Source organism: Saccostrea cucullata, unplaced genomic scaffold (genome assembly GCF_032062105.1).
Source record: "Saccostrea cucullata isolate Sc308-1 unplaced genomic scaffold, CSIRO_AGI_Scuc_v1 ctg85, whole genome shotgun sequence".
NCBI lineage: Eukaryota > Metazoa > Mollusca > Bivalvia > Ostreida > Ostreidae > Saccostrea > Saccostrea cuccullata.
Window position 1 is genome coordinate 216236 of NW_026929712.1, and position 12381 is coordinate 228616.

The following is a 12381-nucleotide window of genomic DNA, read 5'->3' on the forward strand; positions in this document are numbered from 1 at the left end:
AAACTTATCTTTATGTGACAGAATTATATTTTCTTATTTTGATATCAATCAAAAACTTATATTTATTTTTATGGTGTACACGTAACCTTTAGTTTTATATATTTTGTGTGTGTATGTGTGCAGTTTACATCATTTTTTTTTTTCAGAAACTGTACTGGTTTTCATAGCATATTAAATATTTTCCAACCAAAGTAAGAAATCCACCATGAATTACATGTCTTTTTTTTTTTTTTGAATTGATGTTTCTAATTTATTTTAATTCATATATAGACTCAATTTTGTGTAGAATTCTTGTGAAATTTACATAATTTATTTTTTAAACCTCTGGTTTTCATTGCATTTAGCATTTGAATTTAATATATTTTTCAATTAAAATGAAGAAATCCTCCATGCACTACATATCTTTTTTTAATAGTTTTTTTTTTTAATTTATTGTATACATGCATACATAGACACAATTTTATTTTCAATTCTTGTTTACATTACAAATATGAAACATTTAAAATTGCTTGTTATTTTTTTGAATTTGATACTTTTAAAATAATTAAATTAGGCAAAGTTTTGATATAAAATATTAACTTTAAATGATTGTTAGTTACTGTATCTCATTTCAGTCTACATGGTTGACAACAGGCATCTTTACTCAACAGTATTGTACAATCTTTACTGTACAGTGTTGTACAATTATATCTTGAATTTAGTCATAATATATCCATGACCTTTTGGTCTCAATCTTGAAAGGCTTGATTTTTTTCCCTCACAAAAGATTCAAACCATATATGATATCAGAAAATGCTTTTACAATATTTTGCTTTTATATGAGTGAATACATCATAACCAGTAAATGTGCTTGACAAGGGTTTATATTTCGAGATATAATCATTATCAAACTGAAATGAAATTGGTATGTGTATCTGAAATATAATGTTCAAAGAAAGGGAAGTAACTTCTTTATAACTTCCTTCACTTGAATTAGATGCAATTGCTCAGCTACAAATAACAAACAACAAACATTGTTTATGTAAATTATATTATCTTTGAAAAGTTGACATTCCTCTGTAAGTAGTAAAACAATGTTTGTGAATATTTGCTATTTATTGGGTTTAAATTCACCACATTTATATACTTTTAATGTAAACACTCTAAATTGCAAAATGGATGGCATCAGTAATGTATATTTTTATACCTGATCATGTTTTTTTCCTTATACATCTCATCTGTTGCAATAAGAACAGCAATATAAAAAATTGACATAATTCACGATGTAAATATTACCGATTCTGTAGCATTTTGTATCATCTTATTTTATTCTGCATGAGAAAAAAGTTCTTATTTATTTAAATATGAAATTGCTGTTTATCATTTTTCAAAGCTGCAGAAAGAATTCTTTGTCAGAGAAGGAGTGTTATGGAATATATTTCTGAAATTTTTTTTTTGTATTCAATTTTTTTTTATCCATGCATTTATTTTGAAACGAAGTACATCTTTTTGTTAGTGTTTGAATTATTTTGAATGTCATTTATTTCTATCAGATTATTTTGTACTCTGAAGCAATGTTTCTTTATACAGAGAGTATATTATAGATGTGTATGAATATTTTGGTCAGAGGTTTGAAATGGCGATAAAATGAATCTGGTTGCTGTTCTGAGTCTCTACGCAGTCTCATATGCACCTTCTGTGAATATAAGAGATTACCATTATGTATGTAATTTTCCAAGTGATTTAAAAGTTTGTCAGCAGCACCAAATCTAGAGAAAGAATCACACAGGCATTAAATCATCACTAAAAATTCTGCTTATGTGGTATGTACATGTATATCATTATGCATATTTAAATCTAAGAATACTCACTGTCAAAACATCAAACAACTTATTATAAACCTTTCAATTAGGTCCCTAATTAGTGTACATGTAGATATACAGATCTGTTTTGTTTTAAAAAAAGTTACTTACAGTGGTTTCTTGCTACATTTTCAGTGAAGAGAAGGATGGGAGATTTTTCTAATCCTAAGATTGACATTTTTAGCAATTTAGATTCTGTGTTTGAAAATCTTAATTCTTCTCTCATAGCAGGAATGTATACGGTGTGTGGTTGACAATCATATCATAGGATGTTTTCATTGTTAGTGTTTTGTGATTCATTTTTTTTTATTTTACAAGACTTAGTAAATTATTTCATATGCATATGAGACTGAAGGAAATTTATTGAATAAATATCTTTAAAAAAGATTGATTGTTTATATGTTGTTTTCATCTCATCTGAGAATTTTTTACTCATATAGAGATATCACGAAATACTGGGCTTCAACTTAAGGCCTTCACTTGGCACTCGGGGGCCATTGAGCGGTGAGAGATCTTTATCTTGCCAATGCCTGCTGTGACACGGGACCCTGGTTTTTAAGGTCTCGTACGAAGGACCCGAGACTTTTACTTCAAAGTGTAAAGCACTTGGCAAAGGAGCAGTTGGTACTTATTATTTAATCAACTTGGGTCATATGACTGGGGTTTAAACCCATGATCTTCCAATAATGGAGCATTTGAAAAAGAAAGAATGAGATACTGGTAGTTTTGAGGTCAGATGACCCATTGCTATCCATTTTCGTCCGTTGTTGTGCATTAACATTTGAACATTTTCAGCTTCTTCTCTGAAACCACTCAACTAATTTCAACCAAATTTAGCATAAAGCATCTATTGGTGAAGGGGAACAAAAACTGTGAATTCAGGGTCCCTGCCCCCCATGGGGCCTGAAGGGTGGGGCCAAAACCACTAAAATTAATGCAATCTTTAAAAATCTTCTTTACTTCTGGGCATCAAGCAGTCAAGCTGGCATGATTGTAATAAGCACTGAGCCCTCTACCAAAATTATGAAATTCATGGCCCCGGGTCAGGGGTTCTAGTGCTAGCACGGGGCTCATAAGATTATATAGTGAAAATGCATTATTTCTTTGAAAATCTTCTCTGCTCCTGGGCATTAAATAAACTAACCAAGTACATAGTAACTGTTATGTTGAATAAGGCTGCTTCTTCCAAAATTGTGAATTTCATGGCCCCTTAGGGGTTCTCAGGTGCTAGGGTGGGGCTATAAAGATTATATAGTGGAAATACATTATTTCTTTGAAAATCTTCTTTCTGCTCCTTAGTATTCAATAAACAAACCAAATATATAGTTAAGTTGAATAATACTGCCTCTTTCAGAATTGTGAATTTCATTGCCCCTGGGTCAGGGTTCTGGTGTAAAGGTGGGGCTCTATTAATTATTTAGTGAAAATGCATAAATTCTTTGAAAATCTTCTTTTCTGCTCTTGGGCATTAAACCAGTGAATTATGTACATAGTTAGGATGAGGAAGGATCCTCTTCCCAAATTGTGAATTTTGGCCTCTGGCTTGGGGGTTCTGGTCTTAAGGCGGGGCTCTATTGATTATATAGTGAAAATACATTAAATCTTTAAAAATCTTCTTCTCTGCTCCTAGATAAACTAACCAAGTACATTGTACATAGTTTTGTTGAATAAGGCTGCCTCTTCCAAAATTGTGAATTTTGATGTTACTGACTATGACTTAGGTGCCCCTTTCAAAATTGTAAATTTTATGACCTTTCGTTTAACACAAGAAGCAATTCAATTGTTGGAAAGTTGTTACATGAATCTCAGGTGACCTATAAGGCCCGTGGGCCTCTTGTTTTTGTTATGACTTTGAAGGTCACCTAAGTCATAGTCAGTAACATCAAAATGTATAACTCTTCTACACTTTAAACAACCATTTCTCACAATAAAAACGGGACATTTTGATGTCATAGACAACTGCATGCTTATTCAATAAAATGGAAGTCGGAAATGCTCCTGTCTTCTGATTGGTCATAAACAAAATTACTTAAAACACACTGATTCTCCTCACAAGTAATCTGAAGTTATATTAAAAGGATGCTAAAGTTCCTCATTGACAACCATATGTAGTCATCAGAGACCAGGCCAGGTCTTCCAATAAACTGTTGGGATTCCAGTGGATACTTATCATGCTCTGTTACAACGCGAAAGGTAATAACAATGCAAAATGTAATAAACTGGGATTTTTGTATTTTGCGTCATTACATTTTGCGTTGATCTCGCCGCAAAATGTAATTACGCAAAATGTTACAGCACACTTTTTAGGTTTATTACATTAAATGCGTCGAGATCAAGCAAAAAGCAATCAACAACGCAAAATGTAATAACACTTTTTGGTCAGCCATATTGAGTTTAATTGTCAATTGAGTTGTGGGCGAAGAAAAGAAACGAAAAGAAAATAAAACAAAAGGAAAAAATACAACATATGTCATTCTTACAACAGATTGGATTTCATAATATATTGAATTCATTGGCTACATGTAATTAAAATCTGTTATATTTAAATCATAGGAGTTGCAAATCAGGCGTGCAGGGGCAGGGGTTGTTGTTCTTGTTTTTAAGTGCTGGACCTGAGTACTACAGTTTTTAAACCGAGGAAGGCTACTGACAGATAAGTTTATGTAACACACATTTCAAAAACATTTGCAGCATTTCTTATTTTTGTTGTTATTTTGGTGTTAATAGCAAACATATCCTAGGATTTGGCTGATTTGTTTCATACCAATGAAATAATGGAAGTAATGAACAGTATTCAAGTTCAAATGTATACTTTAAGGTATTTCCACCCTCCTGTGATGTCATAGGTTTTCGCAAAATCTGTCATTTATGTAAATTCATACCCAATAGAAATAAATCTTTTACACAAATGCCTTTCAATAGGTAAAATTTAATATTGATCAGCAAAATAATACATTAATTGACATAAACTTCTGTTTATTTATGTCTCACATCTTAAGAAATATGACAACCGATACATTTTTAGCGATAATTAGTTGATTTTACTATATTTCCTGAAAATAAACGCAGATTTTCTACTTAGAACCAAAAAAATTGTATTGATAAAATACCTTAAATAATACAAATATAGAGCAGAGCAAAGACTGACCTCCAAAATATCAGAGGTGGGATCAGGTGCCACAGAGGAGTGAACATCCCCTTCCGACCGGTCACACTCGTAGTGTGCTCCTTGTGATGACCGGGAATTAACGGGAAAATCCGTGTACAATTCAGTAGATAATGGCCTAACAATTAGCATAAAAGGCGGCCAGCATTTGACATAATGATAAATTGTATTTGTGGACAAGGTCATTGTATCGACCACAGAACTTTCGAAATGATGACTTTTTCATCAATGTCAATAACTAACTTCGTGTTAGAAATTGTTCATACATAGACAATGCTCTTGCCTTAAGAATAAGTGTCTAATGTTTTGGTTTCATGGTGTGATCAATCGACTGGCTTGTGATAATATGCAAAAACACCGAAGGCGTTTATGCATAAAATTATCACGATTGCTTTTCGTCATGAAACAAAAAATCTGACAGTTATTACTCTTGAATCCTCAAATTCACGTGCTACAAGCCCCGCTATCCCTCTCTGTCCCGCCGCACATGTTGTTTTTTAAACCACACCTTTCGATGAACCAGTGGCTACATTTGAAGTATTATTGATATTTGAAGTTTTAGCTAGGACAAAAGACCTCTAAATATTAATAATATTATCAAATCAACTGAGAGATATAAAACCCGTATGCAGGTGATGAAGGTATATTGTTGCATAAGTAAGGGAAGTTGACAATATTGAAAAGTTAGTCATAAAGCTTGGTTGTTAGATTACCAATAACGTTTTTTTCTTGTAAAAATACGAACTATCCAAATAAGAAACTGGTGTGTCAGACTCAGTGGTATCGTCTATTTTAAGCTTACTGGAATATCGTATGGACATAAGAATGGAAATTACCATTGTTAATTGAATATGCAAATGTATGTCGTCGATATATCTAAATATCTAAATGTCGAATTGAATGCTACAGCAAGTGTTTTCTTCTTTTCACGTATAAGATTTAGGAAAAAATATGCTTCATATGAATACAAAACTAGGTAGAGCTAAAAACGGGACACAATTGATACGTCCCAAATTTTAACGCACTTAAAAAAAAAATCAAAGTGCGTTGTAATAGGGCATAAACACAGACACCTGGAAATTTCAGAGGTGGGATTAGGTGCCTGCGATGAGTAAACATCCCCTGTCGATCAATCACTCGTGTCATGAGCCCTGTATCTTGATCAATAGACGGGACATCCTGTAGTCAAATTCAGTATAAAAACGAAGGCCTGACAACCATTCCCCAGGATAAATGAAAGTTCAGCCTTTTTGAACCTGGTTGCATACCTTTTCGGTGATGAGATCTCTTCAGGATCTGAGATATGGACGTTTCAAGGTTCTCAAAATGTTATAAAAGGGAAATACATGTATGCCTTTCAGAAATAATGGAGAAATGACTGTATATAATAGCCACAGGCACCTGATGTTACTTATTTTTCTTTTAATAAAAAAAAATATACCCTTACCTTATAATAAGGTAAGGGTATATTTTTTTTTTATTAAAAGAAAAATTAGTAACGTCAGGTGCCTGTGATAATAGCATGATTTCGATTCTTTTTTTTTTTTCCTAGTCTGTAATAAGTTCGGTAGGTGAAATATGAAAGGTAGATTCAAAGTTCAAATCCTGACTCCTGGGAAGAGCGAGATATTGTTCTCGCCTTGTAACCTCCATTCTTTGCAACATGACGAAACATCATCCTCTTATTCAATAAACAAAAATAAATAGGTTGAAAAATATAAAAATATCAGTTTTTCTTAAAAGGAAATAATGCATAAATAATTGTCGAAATCACAGAACAACATAAATAATAAACATTGATGACATGGAATGGCCCTATGCACAATTCACAACAAAATGTGTAAATACATAATTATTCCAATAAATACATTGTGCTGAAAAGAGGTAGAATGAATACAATGGGAAGCATATGTGAACAAATATTACAAAACAGATGGAATGTACCCTGTTTACATAAAATGTCAAATGTTCATGATATAAAACTTATAAAGCTCTTAAATAACAATGCAAAATGTTTGTTTTTGACCATAAATGACGAACTGATAAAGCTCTTAAATAATAATGCAAAATGTCTGTTTTTGACTATAAATGGCGATGTAGAACTCGATATCGGAATATTACGCCATATTTTTCACAGAAATACTTGTGGACGACAGATCTTTCTATACACATCCAAAGTCCCTCATTTTGATACTGCTTCATAAGAGGTTCCAGGCTGTCGGCATATTCCGGAATATTCAAGTATTCCTCCCTCATTACAATTATTACCATTCCGCCTAAAACAGAAAGATAAAATCCTAAAATATTTGAAACTTTGAATTCTGCAATATACACAAATTAAAAAAATGTCTTGAAACCAAGTATATGACAAGGGCACCTCAAAGCAGAGCATACCCTCGCGAAAAAGCATATCGATCCTGATATATGAGAAAAAATGTCACTTCCGTTAGACAAGGAAAAACTATACCCCACTCACAAAGACAAGCGCGTTACTATATCCCTAGAAGAATCCGAAAAGTTAACGACCTTCAAAGACATCCTTACAAATATTCATTGAACAATGTTTGGAAATGATGAAAAAATACTACTCAGTAGTAATATTACTAATAATAAATATAATGCGAAGTATTATACCTGGTTTTGTGATTCTTATCAATTCCTTCAGAGCACCAGAAGGGATATGTCCGCTTCCAAATCCGCCCGAACAAACAACGCAGTGGTATGCATCTAAATATATCAAATAAAATTATGATGAAAAGAAATTGAAATCCTGATTAAGAAAGATCCAAACTTTAAAAAAATTCCTATAAAGTCCAGTTACCGTTTTCGATGTTAGGAGATGGTTCCGGATTTACAAATTCACATAAGAACTTCTTGTAGACATTCTTCTTTTTGGCTTTCATGAGCATGCTTTCACTTGGGTCCAGTGCGTGGATTTCTTTGAAATCTCGCTTAGCCAACTGCAATGTATTTTAGTGATATGTTTAGAAGCAATGGAAATAATGCTGATTCATTGATAAAAAAAATATACATGTGTTTAATTTATCCTAATTTACGAAATAGGGAGTGAATTATTCGTTTGTGTATTTGGGATCGTCAAATGAATGCGTTCCTATTATGAAGCATTGTTTATAGGGTGTGTGCAATGCAATAACATTGTATTGCTGTAATTGCAATATTACTGTTTTATGTATATGTGGTTCATACTTATACGAGTATAAGTATATAGATCCTGAGATTTTATTATAGGTTATTTTATGATTATTACCTCTTCTCCAACCATGCCAGTGCCAGCTGCCACGTCTAAGATACGAATCTTATCTCTGTAGTTTGGGAAACTTCTCTGAATGGCTTCTGCAGCATAGGATGGGCCATTGTAACGACCAGGCTGTAGGTCCTGGAGAATTAAATACAAGATTATTAATATTTTTATGCATTGATATCTACATTGTAGTATCACATCCATTATTAACTAACGTATTACTTTAAAATCACTTTTTGTTCGCGAGAACTTAATTTTTGCGTAATTACGCAAGACAGTGTGCTCGAGAAAATCACTCCATTAGATTTTGTTGAACAATAACAATTCGAGAAAATTTTGTCTCGCTAATAAAGGGACATTGACTATCTCGGGAAAATAAGGTGTTGCGAAAATTAGGTGATTTACATTAGTATGAAAAACTCCATTAAGCATTTGGCATAATAATAGATTGCACTTGCTGATAAGGTCATTGTAACGACCAAAGAACTTGCAAAATGATGACTTTTAACGATTCTGTTGATATCTTTTTATATCAACTAGTTTGTCAATAGCTTGCATTATTTTAGAAAAAACTCGAAGCAATATGTAGGTGATAGTTTTGTATCACTACATAAGCAGGGGAAGATAAAGAATTTAAAAAATAATCAAAACAAGTTTTGTCTTGCAGCTTCGATTTTCGTCTTTTTCTAGTAAATTGCTTAAATTTGATGAAATTGATGTCTCTTTAGTATCTTTTACTTCAATTTCACTTTAATACAACGAGTCGCAATATACATGTTATGAAAATTACAATATATTATATGTTTAAATGCTTTTGTGAAGGCCACAACAAGCGACAAATAAGTTGATATTTCAATAATTTTAACAACCATGTTGAAGGTAAGTTTTTCATGACTTTTTAAATTAAGCAAACAGATGCCTGTAAAACCAGGTTCAACCTAGTTTATTTAGAAATTTAAACTTCTAGATAAATATAAGACCTATTAAATTTCATGAGGATTGAAGGAGAATATGAATACATCATGTTTATTGGTTGGATATATTATTTGAATTAATTCTTATTGATTTCAGGCAGACATATCTATTAAAAGATTACGAGTTCATTTTTTTGGGGATGAAATCTTGATTTTTTTTTTTGCAAAGTATTTTGTACCTACCAGCTCATAGCCATCCCATGTGTTGTAGTAATCGATGACTTGTATTTTATTCAGGCCACCAGAGAAAACTTGGGCATTGGTCTGAAAAGCTTCATGGTCCTCGGAATTCATTTCTGTGATTTCTGTATTTCAATATATATGATCTTTTACTTTGAAATTCCTTTTGTAAGCTGAATTCAATTCTTCATAAATTATTAATTAGTTGTTACATATGTAGTGGTTTCACATTCTATGCTTTCAACATATATTTTTTCAACTATTAACAACAATTGTTATTTTTTGCAGCTCAACTAGGTTGAAGTACATCTGTTTATAAATTCTTTATTTTACATGAGAATTTGATATACTGAAGTCGAAAAGAATCACAAGAGGATGAATTTCGTGTAGATCATATTAATTAATCATGAAAATATTTATTTAAGCTACCTAAGAATTTATTTAAAAAATTAGAATCAGTTAGCAAGAAAATTCAATATGAACAGCCTACCAAAATAATGTTATGATTATTATTTTTTTTTTTAATTTCATTTGCTATTTACTATTAGCAAACATTGTCATTACACAATTGGCTTAACAATGTTTTATTTGCATTGAATTATTTTTTATCAACATGCAAAAGATTTGAATTGTTAGATATAAGTTGAAGGTTTTTCATCTCTCTGCTCAATACAATCTTTCCATAACACCTTTTATTTTCTAAAGGAAATCTACTTTACACGACGTTAACATATTTGTCATAAATGGCCTATTAACTTTACAGTTTTTTTGATACAGAATAATATGAATTTATACTTGTAAGAGTTATCTGTCTTATATAAGTAGTGATGCACCTTAAACATTACAAAAAAAAAAAATATCACAGAATGAAAATATTTGTTTTTTTAATATTAATGGCGATATTATTTTTGGTTTAAAATTCAAATGTGTCTTTTTCATGTATAAATACTTCTAAAATATAACAAATTAAAAATCATATTAATAAAAATAAATGTGTTATTCAATCAAAACATTAAAAAATTAATAGAATATTACAATAAACAGAATTTCAGAATATTAAAAAAATTAACCAAATGTTCAGAGCACATGAATTTATTACGAAAAATCTATGTTTTTACCCAATGAGGAATATTTATTCTAAAAGAGGAATTGTCTTAATTTTTAAGAAACTGTTGGCAGTTCACTTAAATTAAGTGTATTTATTGTATCTCGCAATAGCAGAAAATTTCGGAGAATAAAAAAAAAAGATCTGTTCTAAGTAGGGCCAGTACAAAAATGAATTTAAAAAAGCATATATTTACTATATGTCTTTTGGTTATAGATGACATTGAAAGTTTTGAAAATTAACCTTATATGTTGTAAAAGTTATACTCAGAAAAAGAAGACAGGATTTAATTTCCTTAAAATACTTAATTTTACTCCATCTATGATAAAGAAATCTATAGAATAAACCGAAATATGATCATATGTGTCCATGCTGGTATTGTTAAGTACAATAATCTAAAAATTTTCATTTCAAATGATTAAATGACACGAATTTAAAATTATCAATTTTTGAAGACTACCCTTCCTAAATACGAATTGTCGAAAGAATAATTCAAATTTAGAAAATACACAGAAATTGAGATGAAACAAAGTTTAATAAAATGTATACATTAAAAACCTCACATGACATAATGATTTTAAATACTTGAAAAACTACACCAAGACATTAGCAAAAATAAGTACCTTTTCTTGCGTAAGACCTTTGTAAACAGTGGTGGCGCAAGGTGTGCAGTGATGAGATAGAAGCAGATTTCTCTCTTTTTATACGTTTCTAAAACTCGACCTTTTATCTGTACAGGCTATGAGCAAAAATAACTACCGCAATTTTCTGCATGTAATGTCAGTTTATTTAAATATATATGTTCTAGAACACGACTTCAAAAACAAAATAAAAAAAACTTTTTTGGTAAAAATTTGAAGAACTGCGAAATAAATTTGGTCAATTTTTTTTATCAGATAAACAAAAGAAAATGTTTTAAGTATTATGGAATAGTCATTGTTGACTGGTTTATCCAAGAACAAAGTGTATCTGAAAAAAATGCCATGTTTATAACCCATTGTATATATTTTTGTACTTTCATTCCCTACTGTTCACAGGGATATTTTCGTAGCATTTTTAATTTCGTGTTACTATTTATAGTATTAGAGAGTCACGTAAAATGATACCAAATGGATAAAAGAAGATAATGACAGATTTTAAAATTATAGGAAGATTTTTTTTTTTGAAAAAAAAAAAATGAAAAAAATGAAAGCTTGATACAGTATGTAGTCTACCAAACTTTCCCCCCTTTTCGGTATGTTTCCCCATATGCTGATAGTTAAGAAAATCTTATCTCATCCAAGTTTTAGTCATTTTAGTCACCCGAGTCTTGTGTATACTTTATGAGTGATATACTTTTTCGAACAACAAAGTCAAAAAGCCCCGTTTGTATAAACTAAACTATTATTTCGTAAGTAAATACGCAGAAAATCGTACATTTCATCACAAGTCATTACGTTAAAAAGACAACAAAAATATCAATGAATACAATATTGGAAAATATAACTAAACAGAATAAAACCTGCATTAACTTTTGATTACGACCGTAGGCTCATCTTTATCTTTAGCATGTACCGAAATTTAAACCTTTACATAATAACTACGCATTTACATTCAAACAAATAGAATGCACAAAATACTTTGCTTAAAAAATTAAGCATTCAACAGCTACTCCCTTTATATTCAATATTTACAAATATGGTAAAAACACCAACATTTATCAATCTGATTTTGCAAAAGACAGGCTTGTTGACAACATTTAAGACGAATGGAGGGCATCGTGTTACAAACTGGGACAGAGTTTGCACAATAGGTTAACCAACTTAATGACATACTTTCAAAAGTCAATAAAGACGTCTGGGATCCACTCAACA

General features: G+C 31.0%; 1 protein-coding gene across 1 annotated transcript; it reads right to left on the reverse strand.

Moving 5' to 3' along the window:
- Positions 1-6711: 6711 nt before the first annotated feature.
- Positions 6712-11317, reverse strand: LOC134281977 (methyltransferase-like protein 27). The gene is made up of 6 exons (XM_062764418.1): positions 11152-11317; positions 9427-9548; positions 8276-8404; positions 7829-7967; positions 7642-7734; positions 6712-7283 (listed from the first exon to the last, which is right to left on the reverse strand). Exons 2-6 carry the CDS (start codon positions 9535-9537, stop codon positions 7090-7092), a joined length of 666 nt encoding a protein of 221 aa, XP_062620402.1. The 5' UTR covers positions 9538-9548; positions 11152-11317; the 3' UTR covers positions 6712-7089.
- Between the last annotated feature and the right edge of the window lie 1064 nt (positions 11318-12381).